The sequence below is a fragment of the Pantherophis guttatus genome, chromosome 3 (genome assembly GCF_059756535.1).
Source record: "Pantherophis guttatus breed Tessera chromosome 3, ASM5975653v1, whole genome shotgun sequence".
Classification (NCBI taxonomy): domain Eukaryota; kingdom Metazoa; phylum Chordata; class Lepidosauria; order Squamata; family Colubridae; genus Pantherophis; species Pantherophis guttatus.
In genome coordinates this window covers 204,755,713-204,774,183 of record NC_142065.1, presented here as the reverse complement: position 1 = coordinate 204,774,183, position 18,471 = coordinate 204,755,713, and the positions used below count along the sequence as shown (strand labels likewise).

General features: G+C 43.0%; 1 protein-coding gene across 8 annotated transcripts in view; it reads left to right on the top strand.

Annotated features, from left to right (window-relative positions):
* Window positions 1-18,471, top strand: part of DNAAF11 (dynein axonemal assembly factor 11) — a 57,284-nt gene that overhangs the window by 3,733 nt on the left and 35,080 nt on the right. For 7 of the 8 annotated variants that reach the window (XR_015733446.1, XR_015733445.1, XR_009620126.2 and 4 more), the window contains exons 3-10: window positions 295-372; window positions 2,743-2,915; window positions 4,964-5,196; window positions 7,456-7,644; window positions 8,870-8,947; window positions 14,147-14,212; window positions 14,711-14,780; window positions 18,102-18,197. Coding sequence is in view for 5 of the 8 variants with exons in the window: in XM_087890899.1 (XP_087747025.1) it covers window positions 295-372; window positions 2,743-2,915; window positions 4,964-5,196; window positions 7,456-7,644; window positions 8,870-8,947; window positions 14,147-14,212; window positions 14,711-14,780; window positions 18,102-18,197 (983 nt within the window). In the remaining 3 variants the exon portion in view is untranslated. Of the gene's footprint in view, window positions 1-294; window positions 373-2,742; window positions 2,916-4,963; window positions 5,197-7,455; window positions 7,645-8,869; window positions 8,948-14,146; window positions 14,213-14,710; window positions 14,781-14,887; window positions 14,994-18,101; window positions 18,198-18,471 lie in introns of those variants that run through there. The other variant, XM_060681829.2, reaches the window with a different exon arrangement.

Below are 18,471 nucleotides of genomic sequence, written 5' to 3'. Positions count from 1 at the left end.
AACTGGGCAGTTTAACTTAATCCTCCAAATCCTTGCAGTGGAGAGGGATGTCATTTGAATAAGAAGATCCTTAATTCATGCCATGCTTTTCTTTTTCTGACATAAACACTCTGTGTATTTAATTCACAATTAATTCATCATTTTGCCCAAGTAATCTTTTTGGTATTTTAAGACGTCTTTTTTTCCTGTTTCAATTTCTGTTGGGATGCTCTTTTTTTAAGGATTAACTGCTGAACTATTGGCAATGCTAAGTGTATCCTAGCAAAACTGACACATGTAATAATTATGTTTCAGAAAATGTGAACCGACTGAAGAAGCTTGAATATTTAAATCTGGCTTTAAACAACATTGAAAAATTTGAAAATTTGGAAGGTAAAGATATTTGTCTTTCAAAGAATGTTTCTACGGGGAATGCTTGTTAATACATATGCATCTTTTTCTCCAAAAAAGGCACGCACATCTCAACTCTTTGACTCTTTATTTTTCAACTCTTTATTTTTCAAACCGTCACATCCTCATACAGTGGTACCTTCATACTCAGCTGCTTTGAAACTCATCAAATTTGGTACTCAAGGCACAACAATTTTGACCCGATACTTGTTGCTTGCTTGGTACTCGACACTAGAATCTAGAATTTGTCGATGTCAGCTGCCTTATGACTCCCTACATCAGGGGTGTCAAACTCAAGGCCCGCGGGCTGAATCTGGCCTGCGGGGTGTTTAGATCTGGCCCGTGGGGCCATCCTGGAAACAGCGAAAGACTGGCCCATGGTGCCTCTGCCAGTGAAAATAGAGCTCGGGAGGGCCGTGTGCAGTGGCCCTTTTCACTGGCAGAGGGCTTCAGGAGGCCGTCAAGCCAAAATTGGAGCCCGGAGGGGAGGGTGCGCGGGGCTCCCTGAGCTCCATTTTCGCTGTCAGGGTGCTAGCAAAACAAACTACTAGCAAAAGTGGACTCCCCCCAGCCCTGCCCAGGCCACCACAAGTGCCCCCGGCATGAGTGACATTGTGCTGGCTATGCCCACCATGGCCATGCCCATGCCGTACACACACACCTGGCCCCCTGAGGTCAAACACAACCCTGATGCGGCCTTCAATGAAATTGAGTTTGACACCCCTGCCCTTCATTATGTCCTATGGCAGGGGTCTGCAACCTTAAACACTCAAAGAGCCATTTGGACCCGTTTCCCACAGAAAAAAAAACAGCGGGAGCCACAAAACCCTTCCCGTGCCTGACTATTTCCTGAGCGGCCACAAAACTAGCATATGTAGTTGAATTAAATGTTCTGTTTTCTTCTGAAACTTTTCTTTTCTTGGATTTATCCATGGTTGGCCTAACGGGGGTTGAAAAGCTCAATAAGTCACGTGCCAGCGGGTGTCGCACATTGACGGTTGTGATGCATATTTTGAGTGAGAAGGAGCCACAACAGAGGTGTGAAAGAGCCACATACAGCTCCAGAGCCGCAGGTTGCTGACCCGTGTCCTGTGGGAAATGTTTGTTTACCACTCATCCTTTTTGGTACATATTGTGCCTCCCGGAACCAATTAATGATGAGTACTGAGTTATCCCTGTATACAATTTTAGGTGATTTTGAGAGTGAACCCAAAGTTTTAAGAGGCCACTTAAAACAGTCCTGAAGCAGTAAAATAATAATATCCCAAGTCCTTGGGAAGAACTCGATAGCTGGATAAAAATGTCAAATCCAGTTTAAATATCTGGCTGACTGTGCAATCGATGGTAATATATTTATGTTGCCTGACTCCCAGCAATTCTGTGCACTTCTAGTTAACCATCCTACTCTGAATGTGTGCGTCCTGGATGATTATAGTTTAAAATCAGAAAGAAATATTTTTGATGCCATGGACATAAAAAAAACAGGATGGGAAGAAGCTGCTGTTTCTGATCGCATATTATTAATTTATAAAATGCATTGACTAGTATAAAGTAAGATGATAAAATATTTTTTGAAGTTCTAACTCCTGTTTCTTTCATCCAACCATCGATAGAATCCAGATAGAAAATTACAAGACAAATATTAATTTTATTATTAGGGTTGCTTACTGCAACTTATTAATTTTGATTATTAATAATTAATATGTATTAATATTCTGAGGGAAAAGCACTGTTTTTTTTTTTAATTTGATTTATGAGATTGTTATGCGATTACTATTGGAGAATGCTATTCTCCATACTATTGTATACTATTGTATACAATAGTATACTATTGTTACTATGATGAACTTTGCTCAAAAGAATTGTAACCAGACAACACACTGTTTATATGGATTTTGAACATGTTGCTCTTTTATCTATATTAATAATTAAAAAAAGATGATAAAGTAATATGTAAAATATATATTTACATATATATATAAAACCTAATAAAATATAATAATACACTGCAGTACAATAATAATAACAAATATGATTGATGGTTATTGTCTTGAAATCTTAAAGTTATAAATCACTTTCCTGATTTTGCACTTAGAGTATAAATGTTTAAACATTTACATCTCCTGCTTTATGAGAAAATGTTTTATGACTTGAGAAACAAATTTTAATCATTTTTAAAATAATGTTGATTATCCCTTTAGCATCTGATATTTACTTTCATAAAAAGGATGAATGAGGAAGGGGGTCAGTCTGATGACTTAAAATAATAAATAATAGATAGATAAAAATGTTTGTTAATTCAGTGTAGAGTTGATCGTTCTATTTTAAAAGTCCTTTTTCATTTTCAAACAGGTTGTGAAGACCTGCAGAAGTTGGATCTGACAGCAAATTTCATTGGAGAGTTATCTAGTGTCAAAATACTAAAAAATAATATACATCTTGAAGAGCTCTTCCTCGTAGGAAATCCATGCACTGATTTTGAAGGCTATAGGCAGTTCGTGGCTGCTACCCTACAACAACTCAGAGTACATCTATTAGATTAAAATAACATTTAATTAACAATAGCCCCCTTTGGTTCAAGGGGAGAAATCTCTAATTTAACACACTTATGTCTATGGAGATTCTCAGTCATCCAGGTCATGGTTGTCCCAAAGGTACTTTTTCAAGAGGCAACTGGGACTTCCTGGTTTTTCTCTGAAGACATTTCGCTTTTTGTCCAAGAAGCTTCTTCAGCTCTGACTGGATGGTGGGGAATGGAAGGATTTATACTCTTTGCAGACAGCTGGACATTTGCATTCTGTTAGTGGATCCTTAAGGTCACCTGGAGGTTTATCTGTGTCCTCAGGGTCACCTGAGTGTGTGGCAAACTGGTGTGGAGCCTTCTTGGAACTGTTGAAAGGACTGTGTTGTAGACTGGAGATAGATGATGTCGTATCCCCCCCCCTCTGTTGAGAGAGGGCTATTCAATTTTGACCTAGATGGCCTCTTTGACCCCTCTTTCAAACCAGCGGTCCTCTCTGTCCAAAATGTGGACTTTGCTGTCTTGAAAAGAGTGGCCTTTGTCTTTTAAATGGAGATGGACTGCTGAATCTTGTCTTGAGGAGTTTGCTCTCCTGTGTTGTGCCATGTGTTTATGAAGTGGTTGTTTTGCTTCCCCAGTGTACAGATCTGCACAGGGCTCATGCATTGTACTGCCTATATCACATTGCTCAGTTTCTATGTTGTGCCATGAGCTGAAGAAGCTTCTTGGATGAGAAGCGAAACATCTTCAAAGAAAAACCAGGAAGTCCAGTTGCCTCTTGAAAAAGCATCTTTGGGTTAACACACTTATGCAAAAATATAGACAAGTACCTTAGAAAAAGTAGTAAAATCAGGAAGGTAACATCGATTAAGAAAAACGTACTGGGCTGTTGTTAGGGAATTCATTATATATTACTTAAAGCCATGATGGCGAACCTATGGCATGCGTGCCACAGGTGGCACACAGAGCCCTCTCTGCAGGCATGTGAGCCGTCGCCTCAGCTCAGCTCCACTGTACATGCGTGTGCGCCTCCCACTGGCCAGCTGGTTTTCAGGTCTCTGCTGCACACGGGGGGGGGGGGTAGGGCACATGCAGGAGATGCACGTGCATGTGTGTGGGGCGTATGCAGGAGTTGCACATGTATGGGGGTGCATGCGGGAGATGCACATGTATGTGTGTGGGGGTGCATGCGAGAGATGCACATGCATGCATGGGTGGGGGTCACCCATGCATGTGGGAGGGTAAGGCACATGCGGGAGGGTTGCACACTCGTGTGGGGCGGATGGAGCATGGGGGAATTGTGCGTGCATTGCGAGGGGGCGGAGGCACATGGGAGGTGCGCGTGCATGCGCGGGGAGCACATAGGGAGCACATGTGCATGAGTGTGGGGCAGCATGGGGGTCACACACGTATGTGTGGGGGTTGTGGCAGGTGTCATGCGCCGTGCACACGCTTTCGGCACGCCACGACAAAAGGGCACCACTGACTTTAAAGAGATTTATGGCAATAGTGATACATACAGGATTGCATTGTCTGGGGAATTCTGGGAGTTGAAGTCCACGAGTCTTAAAGTTGCCCAGGTAGAACAAGGCAGGAGACCTTGTCATGCCTACAAACCCATCGCTCTTCTCCTGCAGATCTTACCAACCAGAAACGTTCCTAATGATAGAGGCAGTTGGTATATGCAGAAGGTCATGTGGGTCGGACAACTTTTGAATTAAAGGATTAATTGACGGTAGGATTATACACGTAGTCCAGTGGTGGGTTCCTCCCAGTTCGGCCCGGTTCTCCCGAGCCGGTAGCGGTGACGATATGACACCGTCCTTCCCACCATTGGCCCTTTTATCCCATAATATTTCTTTTTAAAAGTCGTCCGTCTACTGCAATACACTTGATTTTATGATAATTGGAACTAGAGGAAATTGGAATTTATTCAATGTAATCATTTAAATTTAATAAAAGGAATAATTTCATAAAAACAAAGAGGGATAGATTTCTTGCTTGGTGCATTGAAATATCATTTTCTCCTCCCCTTCCCCCTCGTTTTGAAAGTTTTTGGATTGCAAAGAGATAACACGGTCAGAAAGGATTCGGGCTTTACAGAACTATCCTGAGCTGGAAAGAAAAATCCACGAGCAGGAGCAAACCTATCTCCTGAAAAGAGAAGAAGAAAAAAGAGAGGCAGAAAGACGGATGCAAGAAAAGCAGAAGGAAAGGAAGGAGAAGAAGAAAAGACAGCATTTGGGGTTTGACCAACAATTATGCACAGATATTAAAACACCCACGTAGGTACTTCTATAGTTCATTTGGGGCAGAGAAAACTGAATATATAGGAATGGGATTTTATTTATTCAATTTTCAGTTAGTTAATTTGTGCAGCCATTCATCTCACCAAGTGACTTTGAGCGGTGAACAAAATTAAAAATAAATAGAAAAATTAAAATACTTAGCAATGGAAAGTAAATCACCTATCACAAACACTAAATTATCCATGAAATAGATCTCTGCACGTGCTCAGGGTGCCAAATATGGGCACAGAATCTGATATTGAAGGACTTAGAAAAAGTCAACAGGGTTGGGACCATTTTAACAGATTTAACAGATTAATAGAGTTGGAAGGGACCTTGTAGGTCATCTAGTCCAACCCCCTGCCCAAGCAAGAGACCCTACACCATTTCTGACAGATGGCAGTCCAGTCTCTTCTTGAAAGCTTCCAGTGATGAACCTCCCACAACTTCTGAAGGCAAGCTGTCCCATTGGTTGATTGTTCTCACTGTCAGAAAATTTCTCTTTTATTTCCAGGTTGAATCTCTCCTTGATCAGTTTCCATCCATTATTCCTTGTCTGGCCTTCAAGTGCTTTGGAAAATAGGTTGACCCCATCCTCTCTTTGATTGTATCCCTCTGTTAATGCAATTTAGGATTGCATTGGCTTTTTTGGCTGCTGCCACACACTTGATCTTCAGAGGGAAAACAATGGATGCTGTGGTAGAATAGACACATCTCCTAGGCATCTCCCAATCAGCATTCCTTAGTTGATGGGAATTCAGACCAAAAGAGATTGATGCATAAATGCTAGCGTATCTGCTATTCTCCTTTAAATCCCAGGAATTCAGCTAGAAATTAGATCTCAGTGTGATGGAACGTAAGAGAAAGATTGCCTGGCTGATGCAAATCCAGAACTTCTAGACTGTGCCTTTAAGATTAGGTTTATTTATTTTATTTTATTATTTTATTTTAATTTTGAACATTATAATAAACTCTTTCTTGTAGATAGCCTGGAGATTCATTGGACAAAAAGATGGGCTAATCCCAACAAACTTAATTATATGGAACTTTGTTACATTTTTATTGCTACCTATCATTATTTATTTCTTTGCACTTGGGAGATAATTTGGAATTTTGGAAGTAGGATGCAACCCCTCTGTCAGAATAGCTGATATGGAGTGATGTGAGCCATCAGAAAAAAGTAATATACCACAGTTGAATGGAAGACAATGCTGTCTTTTGCTTTAGCTCAACTTTGTCTCCCTTCTCCATAGTTTCTGGGCAAGGAGGCACACTTCCAAACGAAGCATTGAGATGCTTTGTTTTATTTTATAAGAACATTCCTTGTAGAGTCCAGAGTCATTCTTACAAATAGAACTTAGAATAACTTTATTAATACTTTGAATGTACATGGATTGGCATACATTTGTTGTGGCCCGCTAGCGGCCAGCAGAGCTGGCAACAGATTCAGACAGTGAGGAGGTTGAGGAGGAACGTGGGCTAGTCCTCGAGTCTGGGGAAGGCTTGGACGAGGGCTCTGAGTTGGAGGCAGAGAGGGGACCAAGGCCATCTGGTAGTTCTTTGCTGCCTCTGGAGTCTGACATCTGTGAGGCAGAAGAACAGCGGGAGCCTGTTCCCAGTGTGTGCATGCACAGAGCTGCCAGGAGACAGGAACAATTAAGGAAACAGGGTCGACTTGGGAGTAAGGCTTAGAGATGATTGGCCCCTCCCATAAGACATTAAAGAGGAGCGAATGGGACATGAGCTTTTGCAGGAAGCAGTTAGTTCATCTGGTCGGTAAAAGCTTTGGGAAAATTCTGTTTGACTCTGTGCTAAGTTTGGGCTTGCCCTGCATGTGGCAATTAGTTCTCTGGCAGCATTCCAAGGGAAATAAGGTGGGTGTTTATAAACACTCCCCTGAAAGACAGTTTGAGAAGCCTTTCGGACTGGGAATGACAATAATTCACAACCGTATGAATTAAAGAGGTTTGCCTGGACTATGATTGTGCTGTATATTTTCTAAGGAAGCCGAGGTCAGAACAGCATTAAAATGAAATGTCGTTGCATACAGCTCTCAAAGGGTCACAAAAGATTCATAAAAGTGATGCTGTGGGAATCAATGCTTTGCTTTGCAACAGATTTAATTCCTCATTCGTTCACATGGAACTGGTAGGGCTGTTCTCCAACCAGTCTAGATACTAGTGGCTGGAGAGCAGGATTTGAAGTGGATAAATCAATCAAATGCCCCAAGATTTTCTTTTGCACATTATATTCCAGCTACTACTCCGTAGAAGGAGCAAAGAACCACCGAAATTGTGAAGAAGGAGATGCAGAATTTCATAAATTAATACTTCAGGATGACGATGAAGACAGAGAGTTTTGGGATGAACCGGTGCCTCATACTCCAGAGGCCAGGTTAGAGATTCACCAGTATCTCGAGGAGAAAAGGAAAGAAAGAGAAAATAGGTATGCATAATTTTTATATATGAGATGGATAGATAGATAGAGCGAGAGCGAGAGATGGCAATAGCACTTAGACATATACAGCTTCACCGTGTTTTATAGCGCTCTCTAAGCAGTTTTACACAGTCAGCATATGGCCCCAACATTCTGGGTCCTCATTTTATCGACCTTGGAAGGAGGGAAGGCTGAGTCACCTTGAGCCGGTCAGGATCGAACTGCTGAACTCTGGGCAGCTGGCAGTCAGCAGAACTAGCTTGCAGTATGGCGTTTAGCCACTGCGCCACTATGGCTCAAAGATAGATTGAGAGATCGAGAGATAATAGAGATATAGAGATAGATAGACAGAGACACACAGATATAGATAGACAAACAGACATACATGATAGATTGTATCCAATGTCTTATTTTAATATTTATTTCATGAGAGGCAGGGCCATTGTGAACTGCTGCAAAGTCACATCACCTGAAGCCTTATCTTTAAAATCTTTTCTGAAATGGCTGCCATTTTCCCCTAAGATGTTAAGGGCTGCATCTGCAGTTTGTGCTAAGTTGTTCAGTTATGGTTTAGTGAATACACTGCAGTTGACTTGATTCACATAAACTACTAAGCCTTATTTTAGCTTCAATTCTGTTATGGACCAGACTTCAATCACATCAGTATTAAACTGATTTTGATTAAAGATCAAAATGGATCCCACATCGCAGAAATTTGTGGAAATCATTTTTTTCCCAGTTGTCCAGTAACATTAGAATCAACCAGGAAGCCTCTGTAACAATAGCATCCTTAAAGCAAGTTTTGTTGATATGTTATTATGTGTATCAGAATAACCCGAATATTGTAAAAACAAGATCCCAAACAGGCTGACTATTTTAGAAATGAATTAAAACTACACCTTTAAAGTAGCAAGCAGTAGAGAGGTGTGGCAAGAGATGAGAAAACATCTCTTTTCAGATAGGAATTTGGTACCCAAGGATCAAACAAGCTGAAGGAGCCATCATCATCGTCTTGATTATACTTGATTTGCTTCCTTCAAATAAGGCATCGCATCAGCATTCTCTCAAGACATTAAACCAAATGGGATGTTTTTTGTGCGTCTTATCAAGAGTTAAATGAAGGCTTTGTCATCTTTTTGCTGCTGTCTTTTTGCTAAGTTGCAGAAAGGATAAGAACTCAAAATATATATTTTTTAAAAACACTTTCATTTTTTGCTTTTTTTTTTTTAAACAGAGAACAAGGAAACAAAGAGAAACCTCTGCGGACTTTGATCACGCCAGAAGGAAGAGTTTTGAATGTAAACGAAGCCAAGTATGTAAAAAAAAAGATATAATTCATGAACCATTTTGAGCATTCAAATTGTTAACATAAAGGCTGGGCAACCCATTTCCTTTCATAGGCTAAATGAGGAACAAAATATAACAGTTTTTCTAGTTCCCTCCCCAAGTTTAGATACTGGACCTTAGTTTCAGAGTCTGCCCCGGGAGAACAGAGGTAAAAAAAAATCAAGATATCTGACCAAAGCCTTAACACTTCTGTATATGTGTGACAAGTATGCACACCGGTTCAAGAGGGAGGACTTTGAGGACCTACCTGTGATGTCCTTGACCACTCCCGTGACTATTTCTCAGCCCTAGGTGCTACTGAACTCCACACATATGCTTCTCTGTTCCCTAAAAAGTAAAATTAGATACCGTATTTTTCAGAGTATAAGATGCACCGGAGTATAAGATGCACCTACCTTTTTTGGTGAAGAAAAGAAGAAAAAGAAATCTCCCTCTGCCTCTGAGCAATTTTGCCTCGTTGCAGCAAACAGCAAACAGCCTGCTTTACTTTCATTTTCGTTTTCAGCATAACTTGATTAGCACAAGGAAAAAAAAATCTGCTCCGGCAATTTACCTCTTTGCAGCAAGCAGCAGAGCCCTGCCCCAAACAGCTGAGAGCAAATCAGCTGAGAGTCGGGAGGCCGATCCAATCAACTTGTGCTAATTAGGCTGTGCTGCAGCTGAAAGGAGTTGTTTTTTCTTGCTGTTTGCTTGCAAGGAGGTAACTGCTGCAAGGCAGAGGCCAAAAGGTGGAGGCCAGTGAGTGGGCGGGGCTACATTCGGTGTATAAGACGCACCTAAATTTTCACCCCCTTTTAGGGGGGAAAAAGGTGCGTCTTATACTCTGAAAAATACAGTATATGCTGTTCCCCTCCATTCTATTCTCCATGTAGTCCAGATTAATTATTAAAAATAAAAAGCCTGCAAAGTAATTGGATTCAAAGGGCAAAAAGTGATCCACATCACATGTAGTTGTATTTATTTTCTTATTTATTATATTTATTTACCAACTCTCTTGAGTGACTCTGTACAATAGTATAAAACCATAGATATTTCCCATTTTACAGCCCTATAAATCCCTTAATTCGGGGTAGAGTTGAGGGGGGATGGAGCTGAGCGTTTACTGGCCGGATGCCTTTCCTGATGCCTATGCGGAGTTCGCAGCAGATATTTTTCTCTTTATACCCTAGGAGAGAAATAACTGCCACTACCTAGGATTGAACTAGGCCATCACACCCTCTATAAACCATAACATTAAAAGCATTAAAATTAAAAACGGTTAAATGAAAGGTTAAAACCGAGAGCGTGGACATTATGGGGATGGACTTTTGCCTCTCACTCAATCAACCACCTCCACCATAGTGCAACCCCATCGAGGACCCCAGGCCAATCTGTGGAGCCAGGTTTTAAGGCTCTTCTGAAAAGCCAGGAATGTGGGAGCCAACCTCATATCCAGAAGGATAATATTCCAGAGTGCAGGGACCACAGCTTAGAAGGCTCTTCTTGATCCCGTTAGCTGAAATCGGGTGGGATTCAAAAATTTTACCAACCAGTTCTTTGCCCGGTTGCTGGGTGGGCGCGTCCATGGTGGGCATGGCCTACTCGGCGTCCTGCACCACTGGGGGGGGGCATTTTCACCCTCCCCCAAGCTCCAGAGGCTTTCCTTGAGTCTCCAGGAGGGTGAAAACGGACCCATTTCCAGACTTCCGGAACTTCTGGAAGGCCCGTGTTTTACCCTCCCAGAGCCTCCACGCGAGTTCTGCACTTAACTGGCATCCAAAATTGGCCACGTGGACACTCCTGGGAGGGGTGGGGGGGGTGGGCGGGACGGTGCCAGCCAGTCCTTGCAACTACCGGTTCGGCAAACCAGATGTAAAATTAGCATCTGATTCACCCGAACCGGTCCGAACCGGCTGAATCCCACCCCTGGCTGAAATTCTTTGACCGACGGCGTCCAGAGAAGGCCTCTTCTGCCGGTGTGAGTGCGGTGGGCCTATCCCACTGCAGCAAGACAGCACCTCAGATAACCTGATAGATGCACCCATAGGGTCAGGCGGGAGGGCCTTAAAGCAGATGTTGCTTTTTCCTGTAGAGACTCTCAGTCATCCAGATCGTGGTTGTCCCAAAGGTGCTTTTTTCAGGAGGCAACTGGACTGTCTTGTTTTTTCTTTTGAAAACATTTCGCTTCTCATCCAAGAAGCTTCTTCAGCTCCGAAAGGACAGTGGGGGGAATGGAAGGATCCATATTCCTTGCAGACAGCTGGACAACCATGACCTGGATGACTTGAGAGCCTCTACAGACTTTTAGCTGTACAGTTTGGGATGAGCGCCCTTTGAGTGATGTGGGAACAGGAATGGATTTCCAGAGAGGAATATTGCGGACTGCAGGGGCCGGGAGCGCTGCTTGGGTGACCCTGGGGACATGGATGGGCTTCCAGGTACTTCGGCGACCCTCTAGGACAGGGTTGTCAAACTCGATTACATTGAGGGACGCATCAGGGTTGGGTTTGACCTCGGGTGGGGTGGGGTGGATGGCGTGGCCAGGATGGGCATGGCCAGCTCAGCATCACTTGTGTTGCGGCCAAAAACAGAGCTCGGGGGGGGGGGGGACGTGCAGCCTCCCTGAACTCCATTTTCGCTGGCAGAGGCACCACATGCCAGTCCTTTGCTGTTTCCAGGGTGGCCCCACGGGCGAGATCTAAGCATCCTGCAGGCCGGATGCGGCCTACAGGCCTTGAGTTTGACACCCCTGCTCTAGGAGGATGCAAATGACCAGCTGTCTGCAAAGAATATGGATCCTTCTGTTCCCCCACTGTCCTGTCGGAGCTGAAGAGGCTTCTTGAATGAGAGGTGAAAGGTCTTCAAAGAAAAAAACAAGAAAAGTCCAGTTGCCTCTTGAAAAAAGGACCTTCGGGACTTTTTCCTGTAGTTATGTGACAGCCAAGGGAAGCTATTGCAAAGGAAGGAAAAAGACACGGTAAGGTGTTTCCGGCAAGTGTCATGTGTACATCCGTGTGCCCTTGGAAACAACACGTCACCTTTTGAATTCGAGTTGCTGCCTGGCATGAAAATCTAACACTTAATTTTACTGCCACTTCAGTCTTGCAAAGGAAAGGATGACAACTTCTCGACATGGGAACGAAGAAGAGCGACAGGAAAGAGACATTGCTGTCTTATCTGCAGGATATCTTGGGGAACTGAGCATTTTATCAACCATTCCTCATTTTGCTGGAGAAAAAAAAAACAATATACTGACAGTTGCACAAAATAGAGCTGTAATGTAATGGCTCAGAACTTGATGTTGACAGATGCGAATTACAGTTGTGAAAACTGAAAACACAGCCGAGGGAAGCTCTGCAGAGCTCCAATAATTGGAGTTGCCAGTAGGGTTATCTTTTGTTAATACAGGGAGGAGCACCTTTTGAGAGGTCCAAGGCCTCAGTTCAGCCTCCTGTACCCTCCAGAGGCTCAAAGAGATACTGGTGAAAATGTCACTGGCAGTGTGAGACTGAATGGAATGAATGTGAGACTGAAACTGCGAATGGATTTGTACCGAGGACAGATTATGGGGTGAAGCACCAAGCTCTCTTTTCATTTCGCTGTTTCCAAGGCTTCCAAGGAGCTGCAAAGACTATCCTGATTTTTTTTTTTTTTTTAATTTGATTTATATGCTGCCCTTCTCCGGAGACTCAGGGCGGCTTACAATGCGTTAAGCAATAGCCTTCATCCTTTTGTATATTTATACAAAGTCAGCTTATTGCCCCCACAAACTGGGTCCTCAATTTACCTACCTTAGAAAGGATGGAAGGCTGAGTCGACCTTGAGCCTGGTAAGATTCAAACCTGCAGAAATTGCAGGCAGCTGTGTTAATAACAGGGTGCTTTAAACCACTGTACTACCAAGGCTCTAATTTGAAACAGGGGCTTCTCCCAACTTACAAATAAACAGATACAGTAAATCAATTTTAAAACATCGTAGCAACAAGAGGAAACCCACCAACCAAATAAGTGAAAAATAAGGGAAAATTGGTGTGAGAGAAAAATGCATTATTCGTTATACCAAAGTATTTTTCTGAGTAATTTATATTTTATACAGTATATATATATATATATATATATATATATATATATATATATATATGTCTCAGATATCTTTGAAATTTACCTAGGTACTGTTGTTTTTTATTCATATTGATGTTTGCCCACCTGAGGGTCATAGTTTAACCACATAAGAAATTAAATGAGTACAGTACATTCTGAAAATTCAAATGGATAACAATAGCTGTCAGACGGGATCAAGTTTTATAAATAGCAACTTTAAATTTCATCCCTTAGTAGTTGGTGATGCAGGACAATAGGGCTCTTATCTAGAACTAGAACAGCTCAGATTTAGTGCAGGGTTGAATAATTAAAAGAAATCTCCCAAAACATTATGTATTATTTGCATAATGAGAGAGACAGAGAATAATAATATGCATGGATAGCAATATATAGATTAGTTCACTTAATTAAGGTTTTTTTTTTTGCCAGTAGATGTCTCTCTTTCAGCACAAATGTGTAGCTTTGAATTATATGGAACGTATGTCACACATCACATCATGTTTCAACTTAAAAACAGCCCTGGATTTTATAACATTAGCAGTTTTTTAGATTTTGCAATTTGGGGAAGGATGTGTAACTTGCTAACTGCTAGATCAGTGCTGACAAACCTTTTTGGCACCGAGTGCCAAAACGGGAGTGTGCACGCATGCACACGTGTGCCGGAAACCGGAAGAGCAGCCACCCGGCACGCATGCATGCACTGCGCGGCTGCTCTTCTGGTTTCTGGCATGTGCATGTGCACCCGCCACCTCGTCTTCTGGTTTCTGCCACTTATGCGCGTATGAAGACCAGCTGGCCGGTGTGCATGTGCACGCCAGAAACCGGAAGAACGGTTGCCCAGTAGGCATGCGCGTGTGAAAACCAGCTGGCCGGCGCGCCAGAACCTGGAAGAGCAATGGGCAATGGCTTGCATGCCCAGAGAGATATGGCTCTGCGTGCCACTCCTGGCACGCATGCCATAGGTTCGTCATCACGGTGCTAGATCATCCCATCTTGCATACAAAACCACAACTAATTGAAGTTTTGACCCTGCCCTTCATCCAGTCTGGTCTGTCATGCCCAGATCTTGCTTCTCTTATTTCTAGGCTTCCTTTCTCCTTGGAAGACGACGAAGAAAACAACCGGTTCATCTTGGATCTTGGTGTTTACAGGTCAGAAGGATTTGTTTTATTGTCTCTTTTTCTGAGACTATTAAAGGGAGGCTGTGGATTTTGATTTGGCTTTTTGTTCACAGCTGGAGAGAAGAAGAAAAAAATAGTAATTTTGCATTAAATAAAAGGTTGTATTGGATGCAGGTTACACACAGTGTTTTGAACTATGTAGCTGTACATCACTGCTTTTGATGGGACCTCAGGGAACAGACATCTATGGAGATTCTTAGTCATCCAGGTCATGATTGTCCCAACGGTTATTTTTTCAAGAGGTCACTGCACTTTCTGGTTTTTCTTTGACGACGTTTTGCTTCTCATCCAAGTAGCTTCTTCAGCTGTGACTGGATAGTGGGGAAGAGCTGAAGAAGCGTCTTGGATGAGAAGCAAAACATCTTCAAAGAAAAAACCAGAAAGTCCAGTTGCCTCTTGAAAAAACACTTTGGGACGTGGGGAACAGAGAACTGCTAAGCTAAACTATCTTCTCCCTTTCTCTTTTAGACATTTGGACATCTCCTTCCTTGATGTTGACGTGCAGCCCACTTATGTCCGGGTAATGGTCAAAGGAAAGGTTCGTATTAATTGTCATTATTCCTTTGAATCTTTCTTTTTTCAAAACCTATTTCATTTGGATTTGTTTTCACTTTGTGATGTTGGCTTCCCCTGTTTGGTTGTAAGAAAGAGGCAGAGAGACGATCATGCCGATGCAATCCTAGGCTGCATTAACAGAGGGATACAATCAAGATCACGTGAAGTATGAGTACCGCTTTATAAAGCCTTAATAAGACCATACCTGGAATACCGCATTCAGTTTTGGTCGCCATGATATTAAAAAAAGATATTGAGACACTAGAAAGAGTGCAGAGAAGATTAGGGAACTGGAGGCTAAAACACACGATTTGGGGAGCCATGTCATCTGCTGGTGTTGGTCCACTGTGCTTCATTAAGTCCAGGGTCAACGCAGCCGTCTACCAGGAGATTTTGGAGAACTTCATGCTTCCTTCCGCAGACAAGCTTTATGGGGATGCTGACTTCATTTTCCAGCAGGACTTGGCACCTGCCCACACTGCCAAAAGTACCAAAACCTGGTTCAATGACCATGGGATTACTGTGCTTGATTGGCCAGCAAACTCGCCTGACCTGAACCCCATAGAGAATCCATGGGGCATTGCCAAGAGAAAGATGAGAGACATGAGACTGAACAATGCAGAAGAGCTGAAGGCCGCTGTTGAAGCATCCTGGTCTTCCATAACACCTCAGCAGTGCCACAGGCTGATATCATCCATGCCACGCCGCATTGAGGCAGTAATTGATGCAAAAGGGGCCCAAACCAAGTACTGAGTACATATGCATGCTTATACTTTTCAGAGGTCCGATATTGTTCTATGTACAATCCTTGTTTTATTGATTTCATGTAATATTCTAATTTTCTGAGATTGTGAATTTGGGGTTTTCATGAGCTGTAAGGCATAATCATCAAAATTATGACAAATCAAGGCTTGAACTATCTCGCTTTGCTTGTAATGAGTCTAGCTCATATATTAGTTTCACCTTTTAAGTTGCATTACTGAAATAAATGGACTTTTGCACGATATTCTAATTTTTCGAGTTTCACCTGTAACATTGTAACATTTAGAATAGAATCATTACACTATTCAGTAACCATACAGAAGAAATACTAGTCAGTGTGGTTGTGAATCTATTTTATTTTACTTATGTAGCTCTTTCTCTTCCCCACAAGCACACATATATTCTAATTAGAATGTAAATTAAAATTCTTTAAGGTGAAAAACACCTGATGAAAATAGCATGAACATATATCACTAGAGAGTAGTAATTCCACAAATACTTTTGGATTAAAATCACGTTATTCATATTATTAATTATTTATCTAGGCCACAAACTTTTTTTTTCTTCATCTGTTGATCGATTGATACATGCCATCAACTTAATATGGAATGTTAGCAACCACTTATGTAGGTTGTCTCTAGAATACTCTGCCTCAGTCTGGTCCTTCAGATCTTCCAAGAATGGCTATGGTTTCCCCAGGAGTATTATATGGCTGTGAGAAGTGGCCATAAGGAAGGCTGAGTGCCGAAGAATTGATCCTTTCAAATTGCAGTGTTGGAGAAAACTCAAGAGTCTTCTCCAACTCCATCATTTGAAAGCATCGATTCTGCAATTCTCCTTGGACTGCAAGGAGATCCAATCAATTCATCCTAAAGGAAATCGACCCTGACTGTTCTTTGGAAAGACAGAAGCTGAAGCTCAAACCCTTTGGCCACTAAATGAGAAGAGAGGACTTATTGGAAAAGACCCTGATGTTGGGAAAGACAGAAGGCAAAAGGAGAAGGGGATGGAAGAGGAGGAGATGGTTAGATAGTGTCATGATTGCAATGGACCTGAATTTGGAGAAACTCCAAGAGACAGCAGAGGACAGGAGGGGCTTGGCGTGCTGTGGTCCATGGAGTTGCGAAGAGTTGGACAAAGAGGTGGAATCCTACTGGTTTAACAACCGGTTCACTGAGCACGTGCTTCACGCTCTCGCTTTGTTCGCATGCGCGCCAGATGCACGCTGCACGCGCGTGCACACTTTGCAGAAAATTGAATTTCCGCATTGCTGAGAGCAAGGAAAACAGCTGAGGTGCGGCAATCCACTCTGCCACCCTGATCAGCTGGACTTCCAAAGCAGAAATATAGGTGAGTTTAATGCAGGGGCGGACAGGCGGGTGGGCCCACTTCACAGAATGAGAAGAACCGGTTCGCTCGTGGCTGAACGTCGGAGCTAATGGTTCTCCCAAACCGGTCCAAACCGGTAGAAACCCACCACTGGTTGGACATAACTCCCTGACTAAACAACAACAACAACTGATTGCTGCTGTAACTGGGTCCATCCAGTGTTGTGGCTCCGTTGCCTGAGCCTGGGCTATCGACAGATACAGACTCTGAGAGTGAGGGAGAGGAGTTGGCAAGGCCTCCCTCTCCAGGACCCTCCTCTCTGGCAATGTCTCCGGAGGACACCGAAGGCCAAACGATAGGCTCAGAGCCAAGCACGTCCCTGCAGCCACAGGTGGACAGCGACGAAGAAGATAAGTGCTGGCTGGACCCTCGGCAGAGGCGCAGGGAGAAGCATGCGCAGCAGAGGGGAAGGCATGCCAGAGATTAGCTGAGTCACTGGACCACACCCCACAGGGTATATATGTGGGTGTGGTGGCCGGTTCAGTTTGTGACGAGCAAAAACTGGAAATACTTCATGATCTCTGCGTTACTGGACTTTGCCTGCTTTATCGGACTGCATTTGGATTAATCCTTGTATTGTTGAAACTCTGCCTGTTTTATCGGAATGCTTGCAGTCTAATCTTTGTTTTGTGTGAGTAAAGTCTGAATTGGCAGCTAGCCACTGGGTTGCTGCCAGCTTTATCTTCAAAGAGTTTTGTCGTGTGGCTTATTAACTCTGGACCGTCTGTGGGGGTGCGTGTGTGGTACGGGGACAGAACATCCATCTGGCCTGGGATCTGTTGCATTGTCATGACCCCACCAAATGAACCTTACAAAGCTAAAAGTTTTTGAATGACTTCTGCATCAAATAGCATAGTTCATCATAATAGTTTGTGGAGCTGACCTCAGGGGACAGGAAGAAGAGCTGAAAGCCTGGTCTGATAAATGAAATCTGAGTTCAAAGGAGGTGGGGGAATGGAGAAAGCATCTCAGAAGGGATTTTCAGGAGAGTAAAAATTTACAAAAATAAAATAAAACAATGGCAGGAGTACTTTCCAACTTGCAAGATTTTATTGACAGAACCTTGTAATAGAGTTAGTGCTCATGGTTGTGCTTTTGGTCTGAGCTACCTCAAATGCTAATGTTTGTTGGGGTGTGTGTGTTTTTTTTAAAGGCATTTCAACTTGTGCTACCTGAAGAAGTAAAACCAGATAGCAGCATTGCTAAAAGATCTCAGACTACTGGACATTTGGTTATCAACATGCCAAAGGTACAACAAAGATTTAACAGATATATTAAGGTGCAGTTTCAACTTCGACCTGTTTGCACGAATACCCTTCTCCTTTGATTTCCCCCCTCCCTCCCTCTCCTTCTTTCCTTCCTTCCTTCCTTCCTCCCTCCCTCCCTCCCTCCCTCCCTTCAGGGGTGGGCTTCAAAAATTTTAGCAAGGGGTGCTCTGTCCGGTTGCTGGGTGGGCGTGACCATGGTGGGCGGGGCCTAGTCGGCCTCCTATACCATGGCTGGTGGGTGTTTTTGCCCTCCCT